General features: G+C 33.7%; 4 protein-coding genes across 7 annotated transcripts; 2 read left to right on the forward strand and 2 right to left on the reverse strand.

Annotated features, from left to right (window-relative positions):
- The first annotated feature begins 30 nt into the window (after positions 1 to 30).
- LOC105963479 (monocopper oxidase-like protein SKU5) lies at positions 31 to 9,893 on the forward strand. Its single transcript, XM_012987886.2, has 9 exons — positions 31 to 201; positions 337 to 446; positions 621 to 891; positions 6,265 to 6,379; positions 6,991 to 7,351; positions 8,409 to 8,777; positions 9,228 to 9,487; positions 9,608 to 9,725; positions 9,854 to 9,893. The coding sequence occupies exons 1-9, from the start codon at positions 31 to 33 to the stop codon at positions 9,891 to 9,893; spliced, it is 1,815 nt and encodes a 604-aa protein (XP_012843340.2).
- On the forward strand, positions 3,136 to 5,364 carry LOC148770304 (uncharacterized). Its single transcript, XM_088819972.1, has 5 exons — positions 3,136 to 3,237; positions 3,307 to 3,430; positions 3,849 to 4,148; positions 4,230 to 4,334; positions 4,677 to 5,364. Exons 1-5 carry the CDS (start codon positions 3,212 to 3,214, stop codon positions 5,127 to 5,129), a joined length of 1,008 nt encoding a protein of 335 aa, XP_088676098.1. The 5' UTR covers positions 3,136 to 3,211; the 3' UTR covers positions 5,130 to 5,364.
- Positions 9,894 to 11,512: 1,619 nt separating the features above from the next.
- LOC105963478 (uncharacterized) lies at positions 11,513 to 12,808 on the reverse strand. The gene has a single exon (XM_012987885.2). The coding sequence runs from the start codon at positions 12,705 to 12,707 to the stop codon at positions 11,730 to 11,732; it is 978 nt and encodes a 325-aa protein (XP_012843339.2). The 5' UTR covers positions 12,708 to 12,808; the 3' UTR covers positions 11,513 to 11,729.
- Positions 12,809 to 14,801: 1,993 nt separating this feature from the next.
- LOC105963476 (uncharacterized) lies at positions 14,802 to 18,541 on the reverse strand. Of its 4 annotated transcripts, none has more exons than XM_088819974.1 (13): positions 18,310 to 18,541; positions 17,512 to 17,669; positions 17,385 to 17,422; positions 17,145 to 17,253; positions 17,030 to 17,053; positions 16,869 to 16,937; positions 16,751 to 16,795; positions 16,189 to 16,264; positions 16,039 to 16,090; positions 15,736 to 15,901; positions 15,546 to 15,645; positions 15,417 to 15,468; positions 14,802 to 15,308 (listed from the first exon to the last, which is right to left on the reverse strand). In XM_088819974.1, exons 1-13 carry the CDS (start codon positions 18,365 to 18,367, stop codon positions 15,044 to 15,046), a joined length of 1,212 nt encoding a protein of 403 aa, XP_088676100.1. In that variant the 5' UTR covers positions 18,368 to 18,541; the 3' UTR covers positions 14,802 to 15,043. The 4 variants fall into 4 exon arrangements, with proteins under 4 accessions (XP_088676100.1, XP_088676099.1, XP_088676101.1 ...); XM_088819973.1 differs by having other exon boundaries at positions 16,189 to 16,270; positions 18,310 to 18,538; XM_088819975.1 differs by having other exon boundaries at positions 15,546 to 15,627; positions 18,310 to 18,519.
- Between the last annotated feature and the right edge of the window lie 1,029 nt (positions 18,542 to 19,570).

Raw genomic sequence — 19,570 nt, forward strand, 5'->3', positions numbered from 1 at the left:
CCTTCTAAATTCTAATTTATATGATTAATTATGGTTAGAAAAATATACGGCCACCGGGAAATAGCGGCCCTCACCGGCGGCAAGTGGTGGTTGGTTTGTTGCATGGCCCTATGCACGGTGGCGGTGACCGGAGAGGAGATTTTCTTGGAGTGGCATGTTAAGATAAACGACGCTATCAAACCAGTGTCGGAAAATCAACCGGTATGATACAATTAATTGCATTTTAGATTTTTTTATTTAGAAATATATATGTATCAATTACTTTTAGATTCTTGTTTATTGCAGTGCAAAATAATAATTATTGTTTTTTTTTTTTTTTTTGTATGTTTTGGCAAGGTTATTACGATTAATGATTTGTTTCCGGGTCCTCTTATTAACGCGACGACGAACGACAATCTGCATATCAATGTGTATAACGAAATGGATGAGCCACTTCTCATGACATGGTAAATATGTAGCTAAGTTATTTTAATATATTTATTTATGGGTCGAATTTGGGTTGATCAGAATCGATCGAGCCCAAAATCATTTAACTTACTCAAATCTGCACCAAATTAAACCGGTCTTTTAATTAAATATAATTCAAAAATAAATAATTGACAATGATGATGATGATGTAGGAATGGAATTCAACAAAGGCTAAACTCGTGGCAAGATGGGGTGTCGGGTACCAATTGTCCGATCCAACCCGGTTCGAATTGGACTTACGTTTTCCAAATGAAAGATCAAATCGGTAGCTTCTTCTATTTCCCTTCGATTAATTTTCAGCGGGGCGGGGGTGGGTTCGGCCCTATCCGAATCAATAACCGAATCGTCATTAACATGCCGTTTCCGAAACCCGAACAAGAGTTTGATCTTCTTATTGGTGATTGGTATCAACAAAGTTTCAAGGTGATTACTATAATATATGTATAATAAATTTAATTTGATGATCTAGTTTAAATAATTACTATAATTGAAATAAAATAGAAGTTTGAGGATTATATAAATAAATAAGCTAAACAAAAATCCATACATTAGATGAAAGAGTTTCTAGATAAGCAATAAAATTTAGGCATTCATCACTTATATATTATAATTATTACTCCCTCCGTTCCTCATTAACTGTCGTTCTTAGTTTTGCACAAGTATTAAGAATCACTACTAGAAAAACGCGTTTTAGCAACGTCCGTTAGCAACGGACTATAAATCTGTTTCTACCATCGCTGTTCAGCAACGAAGGTGGTAACGGAAGACGAATTCGTCCCTTTACTTGTGAAAGTTCATCGATAGCAACGGCTTCTAGCGACGCACATCATTTCTGTTGCAAAAGTTAAATTTAGCGTTAGCTTTAGCCATAAAAATAATGGTCGTTGCTATCACATTTTTTTTTGTGACAACTATTAGCGATGGATACAAAGTCTGTGTCAAACATAAATATTTACCAACATCTCTAGCAACGGAAGGTTGAGCCGTCGCAAACGTAATTAATTAGCGACGATGGTAGTAATGGAAAATAAATCCGTTTCCAAATTAAATAATTTGCTATAGATTTAGCAATGAACATCATAGTCGTTACTACAACAAATATATTAGAAACGAAACTAAGCTACGAACATCATAGCTGTTACTAACATAAATTTTAACACATAACTTGGCGACGAACAACATACATTACTAATGTTAATTTTTATCAATTTGAATAAAATATAATAATAATAATAATAATAATAATAATAATAATAATAATAATAATAATAATAATAATAATAATAATAATAATAATAATAATAATAATAATAATAATAATAATAATAATAATAATAATAATAATAATAATAATAATAATAATAATAATAATAATAATAATAATAATAATAATAATAATAATAATAATAATAATAATAATCTACTTTTAAGAGATTGAATTAAACTTGTAATAATATTTATATTTTCTAAGCTTCATTAGTTTATCTTTATATATACACGTGTAGCCTACTTTTTAGTGTTTTATGTGATAGAAAAAGAATTTATTTATTATAATTTTATTGATTATTTTATTGCCTTGCATAAAATAAAAAAAAAACTTTTTCTGCCGCTAGAATTAGAGAAGAGAAACAGCGGCAATTAGAGAAGAGAAACAGAGGCTGGCGGCAACCACCACCACAACCATCTCTGCCTACACGTCCGGCGCACGAAGAACTCCACGGATTAAGGTAACCTGAATCTCTCCCTCACTCTCTCACCCGTCCCCCACTCGTTCCCATTCGTTTCGTATTAAACCCATGAGTTATAAGTTAGGGTTTTAAAGTTTTGTTTTAAAATTTAATTAGGGGTTAAAGCATAATTGATGCTTGTTTAAGCCATATTCTTAGTATAGTTTCGAGAGGAATTCTAGATTAAACTCTTAGTTAAGATGCCTATATTGTATAGAGTCATTGTTGAACAGGGATGTCTCAATCTCTTTTGTTCCTGAATTATATTTCTATGGAAAAACTTGAATTTTACTAGTTGATGAGTTGAATTAGAAGTTTGAATTAGAAGTTTGAGAATTTTACTATGTTTTTTGTCGAGGCTACTGATTCTCCTTTCTCGTCTGACGAAGAACCTGATAATGATAGCTTGAATGTCACAAATAAAATAAATTTAGTGTTTAGTTGCTTATGTGTTTTGATTGCTGATGATATATGCTGGACATTATGATATCACGATTGCTAGCTTGTTATTCAATATAATTTTATGTTTTAATTCTGCTCGTTTCACTTTAATTATTCTTCATTAAAGGAAATTGCTAGTAGTGTCAGATTTGGTTAACTAGTTGTCCTTTGTCTTGTAATTAACATTTTGCTTAGGATGAGTTTCTATAGAGCTGATCGTTTGTGGATGTATAATAGACTTGTACCAAGTAGAACAGGATTGACTGAGGAATTTAAGGCTGGTGTTGATGAATTTATATGTTTTGCACTATCACAAGTCAATTTTGTATCAGAAGGTGACATACGGTGTCCGTGTTCAAGGTGTGATAATATGGGTTTTCTTAATGTAGAGGATGTTAAAACTCATCTATATAAGTATGGTTTCGTCCCTGAATATTATCAATGGATATCACATGGGGAGCCGTACATAAATCATGTGTCTCTACAATCTTATACAAACATTTCCATCGGAGCAAGGAGAAGTCGGCGATTCACAATCTAGTCATGCATCAGAACAAAGAATAACTGGCAATCGAATGTTGTTGAAAGTTGATGGATATGGGTAAGTTATGCTATTTATATATTTACACTTATAAATAATGGATACAAATAATTTTAGTTTATTGAACAGGTTTGATCCTTGCACTGCTTCGAGGCGTTTAGTTGAGATATATAAGAAATCATTTAGTGGTTCATGGCCAACATGGAAAAACATTCCAGATTATGTTAGAGATCGGTGGTTTCATGAATTTCAGGTACATTATATTTTTAACTACTATGGTTTTCTATAATACTTCGAATGATTAAGAGTTAATTAATTTTTTTAATGAAATTTGTAGCTCTTCCAGCTGATATCTTTTTTAATGATCGCTATCTTCTATTTTTTTTAATGAAATTTATATCTAATAATTCTAGACAACTTGGTGAAATATCGAATTTGTTTTTACCAGGATTTCATAAATACCATCTGATGATTTCTTTTTTGAATTATGTGATGTTATTCATCTTATAGCATTCACAGTTTATTTGGATGATTAACTCATTAATGATTTCGTGATTCTGGCACTTTGGTTTCGAGTAGAAGTTCCTAATATATTTTACCAATCTCTCTGATCCCTGCAATGTTATTATTATTATTTATTACTAATAGTTAACATCTTTTAATATTTGTAGAAACTCTATTATTGGTCTAGTGAGGATCACCAGGCTGTAAGAAGACTTTTTGAACAAAAAGGAAGCACGAGCTTGAGCAATAGTTTAAACAAAGCCAGGAAACAATTCAGTGATAAAAAAATAACACCAAAGTGGATCAATCGAAATCACTGGGATGAATTATTGGCTTATTGGAATAGCAACAAGTTTAAAGACAAGTCCGAAACTAATGCTAATAATAGAAAAAATGGTCCAGATGGTTCAGGTCCATCGCTGCATACAGGAGGATCAATTCCAATATCAGAATATAAAAGAAGATATGTAAGTATTTTTCCCTTTTTTTTTTGTATTTTTTCTACAATTTAATTATATAAACTGCATTAATTATTATGTTTATTTTAGGTGAAAGAAAATGGGAAAGAACCTAGTGCCTCGGAGTTATTCCTGATGACTCACAAGACAAAAGAAAATAAAGATTGGGTTGACAAGAAGTCGAAATTGATATGGGTAAGAATCTCATTCCATTAACATAATACTCTTGCATGTTTTTTTTTCTCTCGAATGCATATAAAGTATCCAACCCAAGGTTGGATTTGGTTATGAATCTGAGTTGATTGGAGTACAAGATTTTTTATTCAATGCATGATTAAAAGCCTTTTATTTAGATGAATTATTGAAATGTTTATGTATGTGTTTATTATCTCATGAACTTATTTGGTATTCTTGACTTTATGCATTCTGACTTGTATACATTCTGAGGTGTTATGATACAATAAATAAATTTGTTTATGAATATATATTGTGGGATTTATGTCATGTATATTTATTATTGAATTTGTGTTGTATCAGGAAAAATTTAAGAATAGCATGAAGAAACGTCGTCTAGATAACAGGTCTGAGACACAAGATAACGAAAATGATGATGCAACAATAGATGATGAAGATGGGGAAGAAGATGACAGTGGAGATGAGGCCTTCATGACAACGATAGCTACTCTACCCAAAGAACTAGTTGACAATGTTTGGCTCGAGGTAACTGGAGGACCAACAAAAGGAAGAATTTATGGTGTCGGGTCCGAGTCTTCTAACATTTTGCAGGGAGTTAACCATATATCTAATGGTCCAACATGTTCTTCATCAGCACCACCCAATTATTCTCAAAGTTTCGTCAATTCTCCTATATTTCAAGAAGCAGTTAATCGAGCAATAGAAGACAAATTTGAACAAATGGAAGCGGCTTTTGAAGAGAAATTGCAAGCCAGGATTGAGGCAGCCACTCAAGCAATGAACCGAAGTCAATGACAAGGATCTGTAAGAGATATTCGGGTCAGAATAATACTTATAGGATAAAGTTTTATTTAATTTTACGGGGCTAGTATTCGCACGTTTATGTTGATATTCTTCAGGTTTTAGTTTGGTTTTGTGAATCGAATTGTAGTTGAGCTCATTAGTATTGACTATTTTGTTTCTTTTCTGAACATGTTTATGATGATATTATTGCGGTGTTAATTAGTATGGTTTTCGTGATTCAGATTTTAGCATAGCTCGTTAGTATTACAATGTTTTTTCTTTTGCAAAATTGTTTAAATATAGGTGTAATTTTATTGATAAAAAAATAAATTAAAATGGGTAAAAAAACACAATTTTAAAATGGCTACGACCTTTGTCACGGAATAAGAGTTGCAACGAATACTGCTACGAATTAGCCACAGATATTTGCAACGTCCGTATTTGGTGTAGCGATGGAAATGTCGTTACTCCGTTAGCCACGATCTTAGCAACGAACGGGTTGTTGCCACATTAGCAACGACCGTAGCGACGAGGGAATAATTGCTAAAGTAGCAACGTCAGTAGCGACGAACCGATTGTTGCTACTCTAGTCACGGATGTAGCGACGACAGCTTTGTTGCGACCGTAGCAACGCATACAGCGACAGAAGTGTTGTTGCTACATTAGCCACGACTATAGCAACGCTGTAATTCTGTCTCAACCTTAGTAACAGACATTGGCGACGGACATACCGTAGCTAAATCTAGCGAGGGATTTAATCTCGTCGAAGCTAAAATTAGCGAGGCGCCGTTTAGCAACGGAGGTGGCGACGACGAAGGTCCGTTTCTAATACAACGTTAGCGACAGAAATATACTGGTTAGCGATGGATATGGACGTTGCTAAAACGCGTTTTTCTAGTAGTGAATTTAAATAAATGTGTCCTGATTTTAGAAAGAACACATTAAAAAGAGTAAAATAACATTGATCATTTAATGATGTGGTAATCAAGAGTTAATAATAAGAGTTGAATTAATAAGGTTCAAACAGAAAAAATGCATTTAATACAATATTGGAAATCCAAAATGACAAATAATACGAAATAAAGAAAGTTTTACTAATATTAGTTATTTATTTTATATCTAATTGTCGATTGGACAAATTTCGCAGGATGTTAGGGTCAACGGTGGTTATGGATATTTAACAGATTGGGTCCTTATGAATGGAAAAGGCCCATTTATTGACCCCCTTACCGGAGCCTACGAGTCTTTCAGCGTATCCCAAGGTAATAATATATGGGCCAAATTACGGCTATCTCCTATGGTAAAGTCAAATTACGAAAAACTTCTTCTTATTTGGGTAATTACAACCACTTTCTTCAACTATATATTGTCTTACATGTCCAGCTCGACAGCGTCAAATTTTTCAACTAAATGAGGGGTTTTTTTGTAAGAAAATACTTTATTTAGAAGGTAGTTATAATTACTCAAACAATATGGGTGGGGGTTTAATTTGACCTTACCTAAGAGAGTTGGCCGTAATTTAACCTAATTTATATATAACTTTCTTAATGTATAGGCTAAATTACAACCACCTCCCTAAGGTAAAGTCTATTTACCAAAAAACTATTCATTGTTCATAAATTACATCTAACCTCCTGTAGTTTGTAAATTTATTACATCAAACCCCTACAAAAGCATGTTAATGTAAGAAATCTACAAATTATTGAGTGGATGTAATTATGAAAAAATGAGGTGTTTTTGGTACATAAACCTTATTTCAGAGAGACGTTGTAACTTATCCTATTATATATTAAATCAACAAACTTAAATAATCATTTAAATATTTCACAAAATTTTTATTTATTTATTTATTTATTTTGTTTTTGTTTTGAAGGGAAAAGCTATAGATTTAGAATTTCCAACGTGGGCAACATGTGGAGCTTCAATTTCAGGATTCAAAACCACACAATGCTATTGGTCGAAACGGAAGGATCGTACACCAATCAGATCACGTTAAACTCTCTAGATGTCCACGTAGGACAGTCTTACTCTGTGCTCGTCGCAGCGAATCAAATCCCAGGAGATTACTACATCGTGGCAACTCCTAAATGGGTCAACTTGACTAACCCCAACACTACAGCTGCTGTCGGGCTTTTACACTATGACAATTCGAGTACAACTGTAAATGGGCTTTTACCAACTGGGCCCGACCCGTTTGATATCCGTTTCTCCCTCGATCAAGCCCGATCAATCACGTAAGTAAACCTACGTTTAATCGATAATGTCTAGCCTCTAGGCCACACCAAATGAATTTAATTTGTGTTTGTCGAGTGATTGTTGGTTAATTTTACTCTCTTCCTTTCTATTTAAGTGTCTCTTTAACCAATCCCTTTTTTTTTCCCCATATAAAGTGCCGTTTTAGAGTTTCATGTGATGTTTACAAAAGCTTTAGAAAGGGATTATGAGTTTTTTTTTTTTTTTTTTTTTTTTTTGCTCATAATCAGTTTTTAGATGTTTTTAAAATCAACTTTTACTTTTGCTTTTCTTAAAATAACTATTTTTAAGTTGTAATTAGAAAGGCACCCGATGACATAATTTTTCTATTTAAATTGATTTTTCAGCGGAATTTGCAAATACAACCAGCTTAATTCACAATCACTAACTTCTGCTTTAAATAAACTTTTGCAAACACCTCCTCAATGTTCAAGTAATTTTTTTGTCCATCTTTAACCCAAACATTAATGACAGATTAATGAAGTAGTACTAAAGAGAAGTTGAAAAACATAGAGGGGTAGTTTTGTTAAATAAGAACTTTTTCTTTTTGTGAAATCATAGCTATTTAATATCTTTCTTAATTGGTGTGTATTAATTTGTGTAATTAGTCAACTCTTAAGATTTTCTTATTAGATATTTGTTTAGTGTGTCTTTATATTTAGGGCAAATTACGGCCACCTCTGAGATATGATCAAATTACGAAAAAACTCCTCTTGTTTGGGTAATTATAGTCATCTCCCTCCTTTTAAATATGTTTACATAAAATTTATGTAGTTCAGTTATTTATCGAATCAAATCGTATATTTAGTTCAGTAATCGGTATGAAATGTTGGTGTACCAAAATTTCGGTACAGTTTTACCGAATTAACATCCCTAAATTTACCTCTAAAGGGGTCTTTTCGTAAGATAATATATAATTAAGGAGGGTGACTGTAATTACTCAAACAGAAGGAAGGTTTCGTAATTTTACCATAACTCAGAGGTGACCGTAATTTGCCCTTATATTTATAATTAATTTAAATATTTTCCTTAATGTAGGTGGAATTTGACAGCCGGTGCAGCAAGACCAAACCCACAAGGCACATTCAATGTGTCAAATGTGACACTATCACAAACATTTGTTCTTCGTCAATCATTTGCCCTAATAAACGGCACCCCTCGTTACACCGTGAACAACGTTACGTATCTAACGACACACACCCCGTTGAAGTTAGCCGATTATTACCTAAACGGCTCCGGCATTTACGACCTCGACGCTTTTCCCGTTCACTCGAGCCTCCCGGCCCCGGTCAAAGCCCCGTTTGTAGTGTCCGGGACCCACAAGGGATGGCTCGAGATCGTGTTCATTAATGTCTTGGACACGATCGATTCTTGGCATTTGGATGGGTACGGATTCTTCGTCGTCGGGTAAGTTTCAATATTTACTAGCATTTCCCGAAATTCTATTACAGTTGAATCTCTATAAATTAATACAGTCGGGACCAAGGAAATTCTATTAATTTAGCGAATTATTAAATTATCAAGTTGATAATTTAACATATTTGCATCGAATCGGGACCGAGAGAAACTATTATTTAAGCGAGATTATTAATTTATCGAGATATGCACTATTTTTTTTCTTTATTTTTTGGTGCTATATTCGATGAACATAAACTCTAAATTTTCACATAGTCACACCCAGGCCACATACACGTGCACGTTGTAAAAATGTGTACGGACTAGGGAAATATGTTTTAATTGCGAAATTAGATACGACTGATTGTATATTTCACCGATTGTAGCATAAGCAGAGATGTATATAACAGATTCCTCGAGAATTATTTAATTATCGTGTTGTTTTTCTTTTCTTTTTGCTAGGTTTGGTGTAGGAGATTGGACACCGGAAGTACGTGTTACGACGTACAATTTCGTCGATCCAGTTGTACGTTCAACTGTCCAGGTGTACCCTAAAGGATGGACAGCTGTGTATGTGTATTTAGACAATCCAGGAATGTGGAATTTAAGGTCACAAAATTTAATACATTGGTACTTAGGTCAAGAACTCTACATTAGGGTTTTTGATCCTGATCTCAATCCTGCCAAAGAGAAACCACCCCCAGATAACCTCTTGTTTTGTGGTAAAAAAATAAATAAATAATTAAATAAATAAATATAAATATTATTTTATTTTATTTTCATGAAAAATAAAATTTTATTATATTTGGTGAATTATGTGTTTAATAATGCTACGTACACAGGAGTCTTTGAACCGCCGACATATCCTCCGGCAACTCCAACACCGAATCCAGTGCCAGATTCCGCTCCACCACCACCACCACCATCTTCGGCTGCGGTGAACATTTCTCACATAGGCTGGTAATTTTCTTGTTTTACCTCTTATGCAATATTATATTTATGATATTTACTAATTTGTTTTTTCTTAATTAATTAATTTTGTCCCAAATTAATTTTCACTTGACTTTTTTTTTTAAATATTATTGCAGGTTGTATATTGTAATAAGTTGCATTCTTGTAATCTTTTAAATTGGAACTACGAATGCTTCACACTTTGAGTAGAATATTTTGAAACGTGAATAATAAATGTAAGTTGGTGATAAGGATTATTAATTGTTAATTTTAATACTTGCATATATATTGAATAATGCCATCTTTTAGTTTTTGTTTTCATTTTTTATTTTTTTCTTGGTGGATTGTTGGAATAATGTATTTGTGTGTATATTTTCACATATTGAAGTCTATTTAACGTGGTGTCTGCAAAAGTTTATTGAAAAATAAAATTTAGTGATTGTTAGTTAAGTATTGGATGCAAATTTAGACCGGATGGCCTGTTTTAATAGGAAAATAGGATGCTATAGGATGATTGACACGTGCATAGTTTAAATAAAAATATAATTAGAATTATAATAATTGGAAAGGAAAAAAGAAAAAGAAAAAAGAAAACCCCAGCTGAACCCGTAACCCCTCTAACCCTAATTATAATAATCAGTGTGATTTATTAAGAGTTAAGACTTAAGAATGTCACGTGTCAAAAAATTAGTGGAATCCGATTTATATTAAATATCAGCTGATACGCTCAAAATTTAATCTTTAAGTATTTTGTATAAGTGTTTATTTCTATTAATTTAAATAGAAAATGTAGATCTAGCTTTTTAGAAGTGTTTTTAGACAAATAACATAAAACAACTAAAGTTTAAGAGAAACAAAAATAAAAATTGCTTTTACAAACAACTAAAAACTGATCGCTAAACTGTCACTTATATATTCTTTGATGGTATGAAATATGTACATCTTCATGGCATCTCTCAAGTTGAAGTATCTAGTAAATGTTAACATAAATATAAATGCACAACCTAACAAATTAATTAGTTCAATTCAAAAGAATTCTATTGTCAAGAATTAAAAAGAAAAAATGGGCAATTTGTTAAATACTCCAGAATGCTAATATTCTTTCAAATTAGGACAGTCAAACTTTTAAAATTTGCTAAAAGACATTTGTCTTCACGCCCTGTGCCTAGTTTAACTGTTCACCGTCAAATTCCGTCAAATCTGCTCCAGTACTATTGTTCTTTGTCGTTGTCATCATCGAAGCTTTGCCACACAGGCGCACACACATCATCACAAGCCTACATATGCATACCCAACCACACACACGTACACACATATACACATCGACACCAAAGATCTTTAACTTTTTTTCTTCAGCTTATTTTAACTAAGGTGTGTAACTAAGTTATGCAAATGATTTTTAAGTTGTCTAACTTCATAGGAAAATTACATGAAATACATGTTATTTTGTTAAACTTTTGCTCGTTAATGTAACTATGCTCTGTAAATAAGTTTTATAAGTTGTTTATGTGTTTGGGATGCATCTATTTTAATTTTTTCTTTAGTTTATTTTGACTACGCTGTCCTTTATTAATAAAACTAAGTTATTGCTTATTAATATAACTAAGTCGTGCAAATCTCCACATCAGAGTCCCAGTTAGTTTTTCTAAGCAATTCAGGTTAAAAGATTACAGAAGTAACCTCATCAAAAACTAGAAAGCACACAAGTACTTTTAGCAACAATGTAAAATCCACTATAAAAAATAATTTTGAGGAGCGTCCAGCTAATTTTTCCAAGAAAAAAAAAAGGGAATTAATTTGACAACAACAACAATAGTAAAAAGAATTAATTCATAAAATAAAATATTAAGAAGGCAAAAAAAAAATCTGATTATGAAGGTCAAAATTGCAAAAAATAAATAAAAAATAAAATAATAAAATAGAAGAGTTCATTATCTATATCTAACAATTGTGTGGGAAGAATCAACGTGTTAAAAAAATAATTGAACCTTCTTCACAATTTAATATTGGCAGTCAACCACAGCCGTGTTGGCCGGTGGTTAATACCAACTTCTCCGGCGCGCCGCCTTCCTTTCGCCTCTGATTCTCATCGTCCGGTGCCGGAAGATTCAGATCCAACGTGAGCCCATTTCTGCCCTTCATCCATTCCTCGGGTTCGGGCTCGGGCTCGGGCTCATCAACGGACGCCCCGCCACGGGCTCGGGCTGCTACTATATTCGACGGCGACAGAGTCAATATTGGGCGGTGCCGCCTCATGTGTCCTCCGAGGGCCTGGCCGGAAGAGAACTCCGCCCCGCAATAGGAGCACACGTGGATTTTCGGTGAAGGAAACGTACTTCTCGGCGCGGCGGCGGCGGAAAGGTTGCTCAATTGAAGAGAGAGAGAGGTGGGTGGTGGTGGCGTTAATCTTTTCTGGGATTTGTGAAGATATTGTTCGTCGGAGAAAAATATAACTGTTCTTTTCTCGTTTCTGGGCTTCTTGTGGCTGGCCCTGTGGCCGCCGAGTGCCTGGAACGAAGGGAAAACCCTGCCGCACGTCTTGCACGCGTACATGCACGCGCCGCCGCCCTTGTAACCGGCGGCGTTTGTTTCCGCCGCCCGTCTCTTGCGGCTGCTGTTTTGTTTGAAAATATAATCATGTTGATCACCATCTTCATCGTCGTCGGCGGCCTTGTCCAGCGGGTGTGTTTGGAAATGGCCGCCGCCGCCTCGGGCCAGGAGGATCAAGCATCTGGCGGTGTCCTCCTCCTCCGTCGTGGTGCTCTCCTCCGACGAGGTGGCGGCGGCGGAGGAGAAGCTGGGGCTGAGGCGGTTAATGTTGGTGGTGCATGTTGTGGTGGTGATCATTAACGTCGGAAGAGGCAGCCTCTGCCTCTTGGTGCGCTTGCCTTTGGCGATGGCCGGTGGAGAGACGACGACGTCTTGTAATTCATTATCGTAGCTCGGCGGCGGCGGCGGCGCCACCGCGACAACTTCATCGACAGAGTCCATTAGGTCCCTCCTTCACCACCAGCACCATCACCGTGAACAACAAATGGCAGTTCTTGTTCTTTTCACTTTTTAGAGAGAGAGAGAGAGAAATATAGAGAGAGAAAGTAATAGAGAGAGGTGGTGGTGGAGGATGGAAGAAAGATTAGAGGAGGGACACCACTCACCACTAGTGTTGGGTGGTGGTTATATCATTATAATGCACATATTATTATTATTAGTCATGTTTAATAATAACAAGTCAATTGCTTGTATTATTACTCCTTTTAGTGTTGTTATATATAATTAAATTTGAGGAATATTGGTTGCTTTCAAATTATTCCTACTCTAATTAATTTTATAGATCTTAACATAGATATTACATCTGATGAAATACGTCGACTATATACCTATTCATATACATTTATGGTGAAATTATCTAATGAAGTTCATCAAAGTTAACCGGCCTCAAACCAACTCAGTCAGTTGTTTAAAGATAATATCAATGTATTTCACTTATAGTGGTGTTTCAATATTTTTCATAGATCCTAATTTTGTACTAAAATAAATTTACATGTCCGTATACAATATGTGGAATTATAATACGGATTGAAACTTGTAAATTATATAAATTTGTGAATACATATATATATGATTAACATAAGCACATATGTCAACGTTATAATATACTTTAGAATTTATAAATGTACCCCTATATTTTTAATATTCTAAGTTCATTCACGATTCTGTATCCATTTTTTCTTTGGAAAATGGGGTGTCCCCGTGTTCATTTTTCGTTTCGCCATGTATGTGCTACATAGGTTAGCATGCGTCGAATGTTGTGAATGGTGTGAAACTCTATAAATTAAGTATTAAAAAAAATAAAGTGAAAACTAAATTAATCTTTTTTTTTTGGAGAGAATAAGTAAAACCAATAAATATAATTGGAAACTAAACGTTAAAAAGAAGATAAGTGTAGGAATATTTATGCTTTAGGAAACATAAGTTCAAAACACAATGACAAGTTTGCTTGAAAATAAATGTCAATTAGTATTTTTTTTTTTTTTTTTGTGGTAAGTTAAAATATGTTAATTGTTCAAGAAACAAAGTCAAAGAGATGAAGAGTTAAGGAGGGCAAGTTATTGGCATGAAAGGGGACACCATTGAATTTTGTAATTGTGTTGCTGCACACACGTAAATAAAGAATGTCTGGTTTAGGATTTAGTGACAACCAATACATTTATTACTTTTTCATTTTTTTTTTTTCTATTTTGTTTTTTCAAGAATCCTTTAAATTAAAATTAAAATGTATTAAAATAAAAATGTATGTATTTTTACATTTATAACCTAGATGCACATCAATTAAAATTCCTAAAAAAATAACATTATTTTTAGGATAAATTACAAAAATCCCCCTAAACTTAGGCTAAATTACGAAAATACCCCATATATTCGTAACTACCAAAAACTTCAATGTTTGTTTCCGTCTTGCACCGACCTCTTATGGTGTGATTTTTCACATAATTTTTTTTTATTCCAGGAAATATTTCTTGAAAAATGTTGATTCTACCTCTAAAGATATGGCATTTATTTATGCTACTTTTTAAAGACAAGATTACCCTCCGAAGGGCCTTTACAAGGAATTTTTATTCTTCTTAAATAACACATTTACAACTTTTTAGTATTACTATTACAACTCTTAAGGTAATTTTATCTATAAAAGGTAGCATCAGAAACACTACGTCTGTAAGGATAGAATTGACATTTTTTTGGAAATATTACCTGGAAATAAATTTCTTGAAAAATCACACCATAAGGGGATTGGTGTAAGACGGAAACAAGCGGCGGTGGAATTTTAGTAATTACGAATACGTGAGGATGTTTTTCGTAATTTATCCAAATTTTGGGGAATTTTCAAAATTTACCCTTGTTTTTAATATAAAAACCACTAAAAAAAAGTTCATTATTTTCACATTTAAGAAAGATATCAAATCCTCATAAAAATTCACCAACGATAAAAGGGCAAATTTGGTAAATAAGAAAATTAATTTTCTCTTAAAACTCTAAAGTGACACATTAATTAAAAAAAATTACAAGCAAAAATGATAAAGAATAAAATAAGGTGAAAATAATCTTCATAACAGCATATTTCCATTACAACAAAAGTTCCTTGTGCTCAAAATCTTACACTTAAGGTCAGCAGCAAACTCCACAGAATATTAGAGACAAACAACATATGAACAAAAACAAACACATTACAAATTATGGCATCTCTGAATTCGATGCAATAGCGCGTTCAGTAACTTTCGACCGGTAATAACAAAACATCTAAAAAAAAACACATGGCAAACAATAATTCGTCACTGAGGTCTGCGCATTTTGGTATTTAAAGGAATCTCCTTGTACGACTGAACCTTTTTGGCAGCTACACGCGACGGTCTGCATATAGATGGTCTTTGAGATTCACATACAATGTCACAACTGCTTCTCTCTTCTTCATCCTCAACCATTGCTGCATTCACAGAAATCGACTCGTTTTCCAGTACAGGGGTACATTTGGGAAATCCGGCTTCATCTTTTAATTCCACAGCTTTAAACCTAGATGATTTCCTCCTCGCAACGGGCCTGGAATGACAAGGGTAACAAATCTCTGTTGAAACTACTATGTATTTTTCAGAAACATTGGGGGGGCCATGGCCCCCCGTCATATATCATTAAGTATAAAAAGAGTACCTTTTGTTTCCGGGATTATCCTCGGATTGCAATGGTTCAGAAGAGCCCAAACCTATAAATTACCAAAGAGAAACGAGTTCAATTTAAAGAAACACTATAAAACAAGGGATTTAATAAGTAATAACTCACTATGTGATCGCAGCCTTCGTTTGGTATTATTATTACAAGGCTTTTCGTCGTCTCTACTATCTTTCGACAACTCCCGTTCCTCCTGTAACTTGCTCGAAATCTTGTGAATGGATGGAGCAGACGTTTTTTAAGGTTAAAAATTCGAAAAAATAAATAAGTAGAAAGTAAATCATTGAAGGTGTATATTTACCACAGCATCTTCGTGTTGGCGAGTTATCGGAGTAGCTTTTTCCGGGATTGGTTCATTATGGGGCAAGGGACATTCTTGAAATCCAGTATCATTTATCCCGATTAGATTATTGGCATCTTTTGATTCCACGGCCTTAAACCTAGCAGATTGCCTCCTTGAAATTATCCTGGCATATGACAACACCCCGAATGAACCCCCAGTAAGAAAAGTTACATGGAATCAACCAAAAATATTATATTCTGATTGCAAAATTATTGGAAAATTTGTTATATCATTTATTTGTTCATTTCGTTAAGAAAATACCTTCTTTTTACAGCATTATCCTCGGATTGCGATGGTTCAGAAGCGCCTAAACCTAGAAAACGACCCAAGGGAAAAAAGACTTGAGTTTAAAAGAAGCCAAGCTTAAAGACTATAAAATAAGAGCTTTATGGTTATGGAATTATCACTCACTTTGTGATCGAAGTCTTCTTTTGGTATTACGAGGCTTTTCATCATCTCTACCATCTTTGGAGGACTCTCTTTCCTCCTGCAACTTGTTCAAGATTAGAAATTCCCAAGCAAACGCATCTACAAGCAACATAACATATAACTACACACACACACACACACAGAGAGAGAGAGAGAGAGAGAGAGAGAGAGAGAGAGAGAGAGAGATCTACATTTGTAAAGCTTTCAGAAAAAAAATTGCCATATTCTTGTTTTCCGAACGTGTTCGTTAAGCTTTCAAATTAATTTCCAGAATTGAAACTTGGAAGTCCTTCGAACTCGTATCCAAACATGATTTGATCTAATTGCTAAGATATAAATATATTCACTAAATTACAAACAAGATTTACTCTATTTCTAGTTCTTGATTTCTTTCAACAATTGACATATTTGACTGCTTAGGTACAAAATGTCTCTTCTCAATCAACAACTCAAAATACGAACAACATTACATATAAACATATACATATTTCCAGGTCAATATATAGAATAGGAGTATAAATAAGGTAAATAAAAGTATATTTACCTCAACATTTTCATTTTGGCGTGGTCTCGTACTAGCTTTCTCCTCCTAACCAAAGACAATATAGTCAAAATACATGTCATGAAAAATTGTGCTTACAGCAGGGTTTAGATGCACAGACCTGATTTTGCAATTCTCTTGCTTTAAGCAGACCAATTTTGCATCCAAGCTCGTGTTGTAATGCTTTCAACTGTAAGAAACGAGATATAGAAAAATGTGTTAGCTCTCACATATTATATTTCGTTAGAAAAGAAATACTCATTCAGGTGTAACTGGACTTACCCGATCTTTACCTGAATTTAGTTCCTGAAAAAAATAATGAACAGATGAAAGTGAACAAAATGCGACGACAAAACTTTAGAAAATAAAATCCTCCAAAATACAAGGAGATACGAACCGTAAGGGTTAGGGTGTGTGACAGAGCTAGTTGTCGATTCTGTTCCTGCATTTTAATCATATTTACCCGCAACCTATCTAGCTCTATTCCACTCTGTTCAATGATTTTGCTACCGCGGAATAATGTGAAGGAATTTCAAAAATATAAGTAACTCACCAGCAATAATAAATCATACAAATTCGCGGAAAAAAAAAGGAAAAAAAAAAAAGGATCAGACAAAATAAACCAAAAAGAGGATACTTTCTTTGCGCCACCATCTTAGCCAAAGCCATGTTTTCCTGAATCACATTCGCAATAAGACCAATTAAGAACAAGAAAATAAAGTCCGTAAAAAATGAATACATCAAGACCAAAACAATAACTTTACCTTCTGGAGCTGTTCAATATACTCTTTAGTAGTTACCGGAATAGATTGTGACTTTTCATGTTGAATTAACAGCTGAGGTTTCTGCGGCAAGTTGCTGATGTCAGCCAGTTTCGGCCTGGCCACAGCCACATTTTGAGGGCATCGCATTGCTATTTTATCTACAGAGTTAATGCCGAATTTATAATGCGAGACAACGAAAGCTAGCTCAAAATCCACATGTTTTAGCTTCTACAAAAACTAAAGTCACCCGTAAATCCAAAAGCAATAAAACGTACGGGGGCCTATTCTACCACTGGTATAAAATGGGAAAAACCTCAAAACTAAAACAGGATAACAAATTGCAAAATTGGGGATAAATTAGTAAAGAAAGCTAGCTCAAAATCCCTAAATCCAAAAAAAAAAAACAGAAGGGGGCTTATTCTACCACTGGTATGAAATGGAAAAAACCTCAAAACAAAAAATATCAACAAATTGCCAAATTGGGGATAAATTAGTGCCAATTTGGGGATCAAATATCAAATTATTCAATCTCCGTAGATGAAATTAACCTGACTGATGTTGGAATTGCCAAATTAGACATCTAAACAAAAGCCAAATTCTGAAAAGATTATGTATACGGCCTCAAAAATCACGCCTTTATCGAGTAAAAGCTCGATGAACGTTCAATTGAAAACCCTAGTTGTGTGGAAAGATCAGATGGGTGTCACATATACGGTCAGAAATTCCCAGATTTAACAAATCCGAAGCCCTAAAAACATACAAAATAAAAAATAAAAAGGAATGAAGAACACGAATTACCTCCGATTTTTGAATCATTCTGCGAATTAAGAATCAGGAAATCCTTCGTTTTCGACATCACTGCTGCTTTTCTCTCCCTCTCTAGAAATTAGTTCCAGCTTCTTCTCTCCATACTTGCCCGTCGATATGCAGTAGCCATCTTTCTCTCTCTCTCTCTCTCTCTCTCTCTCTCTCTCTCTCTCTCTCTCTCTCTCTCTGGGTGGGTGGGGCGGGAATGTAAAATTCAAATGACAAATTAAGAAGAAATTAAAGTGGGCTTCTGTTTTGACAGCCTACTTCTAAATGGGCCCACATTTGTGAACCAATTTAGGCCCAATTGTCACTTGGATATTTAATAATAAAATATTATTAATTAAATTAAAATTAACTGAACTACTAAATATCCAACATTTTTTAGTAAATGTAGGACATTTGAACTTGTAACTAATATTTATACCACTAATACATATCTTTTCAAAATATTATAAAATTTCAAAAAACAAGCGTCTGCGGTAGACACTAGTTAATTAGTGTCTATTTTTCGACATCTACAGGTCAAATATTTACGATTTTCCGATGGGTTTCTGTCGACATTTTAACCAAATTCGGCGTCTACAAGTCGGAAAAAAAATATATCAATATTTCGACCCCTACCTGTCGAATTTGTTGAGATTTTTCGGCAGCAACTGTCAAAAAAAAACAAATATTCGACGGATAAGTGTTGATAATTTGATGGTGCAACTTTGTGATGTTGTTTTAGGTTTCGAAGTTGCATAATCGACAAATTTCAATACCAAATTTCAATATATTTCTCTAGTTTGCCACCGTCTTTTGTAATATTTCATATTGTCCTTAATTATTATCAACGCGTTCTACGTAGATTCAGTTATGAAAATACTTAATAGAACTCGAATCAACAAAACACATGACACGAACATCTTATAGTTGGTTTTGTTAAAGAAGTCGAAAGCAAAAATTATTAAATATGAAGCATATAATTATACAACGTTGATACATAAACGAAATTAAATGACAGAAAAACAAACAATTAATGAAAAATACTTCGACTGATTTGAATTGTCAACAACTAAAACAATTATAATATTTCGAAAAAAAATCGACGAAATAAATTTGAGAAATGTATATTTCGATGCCCAAACGAAATCAAATTGCGAAATATTCTTAGCCCTAATATTTCAAAATAATTATTCTATCTACTTTTAGTTATCTAAAAGTAGGCACACAATAACAAAGCAAACCCTTTCTCAAAACACACCATAAT

Source organism: Erythranthe guttata, chromosome 6 (genome assembly GCF_056151865.1).
Source record: "Erythranthe guttata isolate IM_541 chromosome 6, IM_541, whole genome shotgun sequence".
Classification (NCBI taxonomy): Eukaryota; Viridiplantae; Streptophyta; class Magnoliopsida; order Lamiales; family Phrymaceae; genus Erythranthe; species Erythranthe guttata.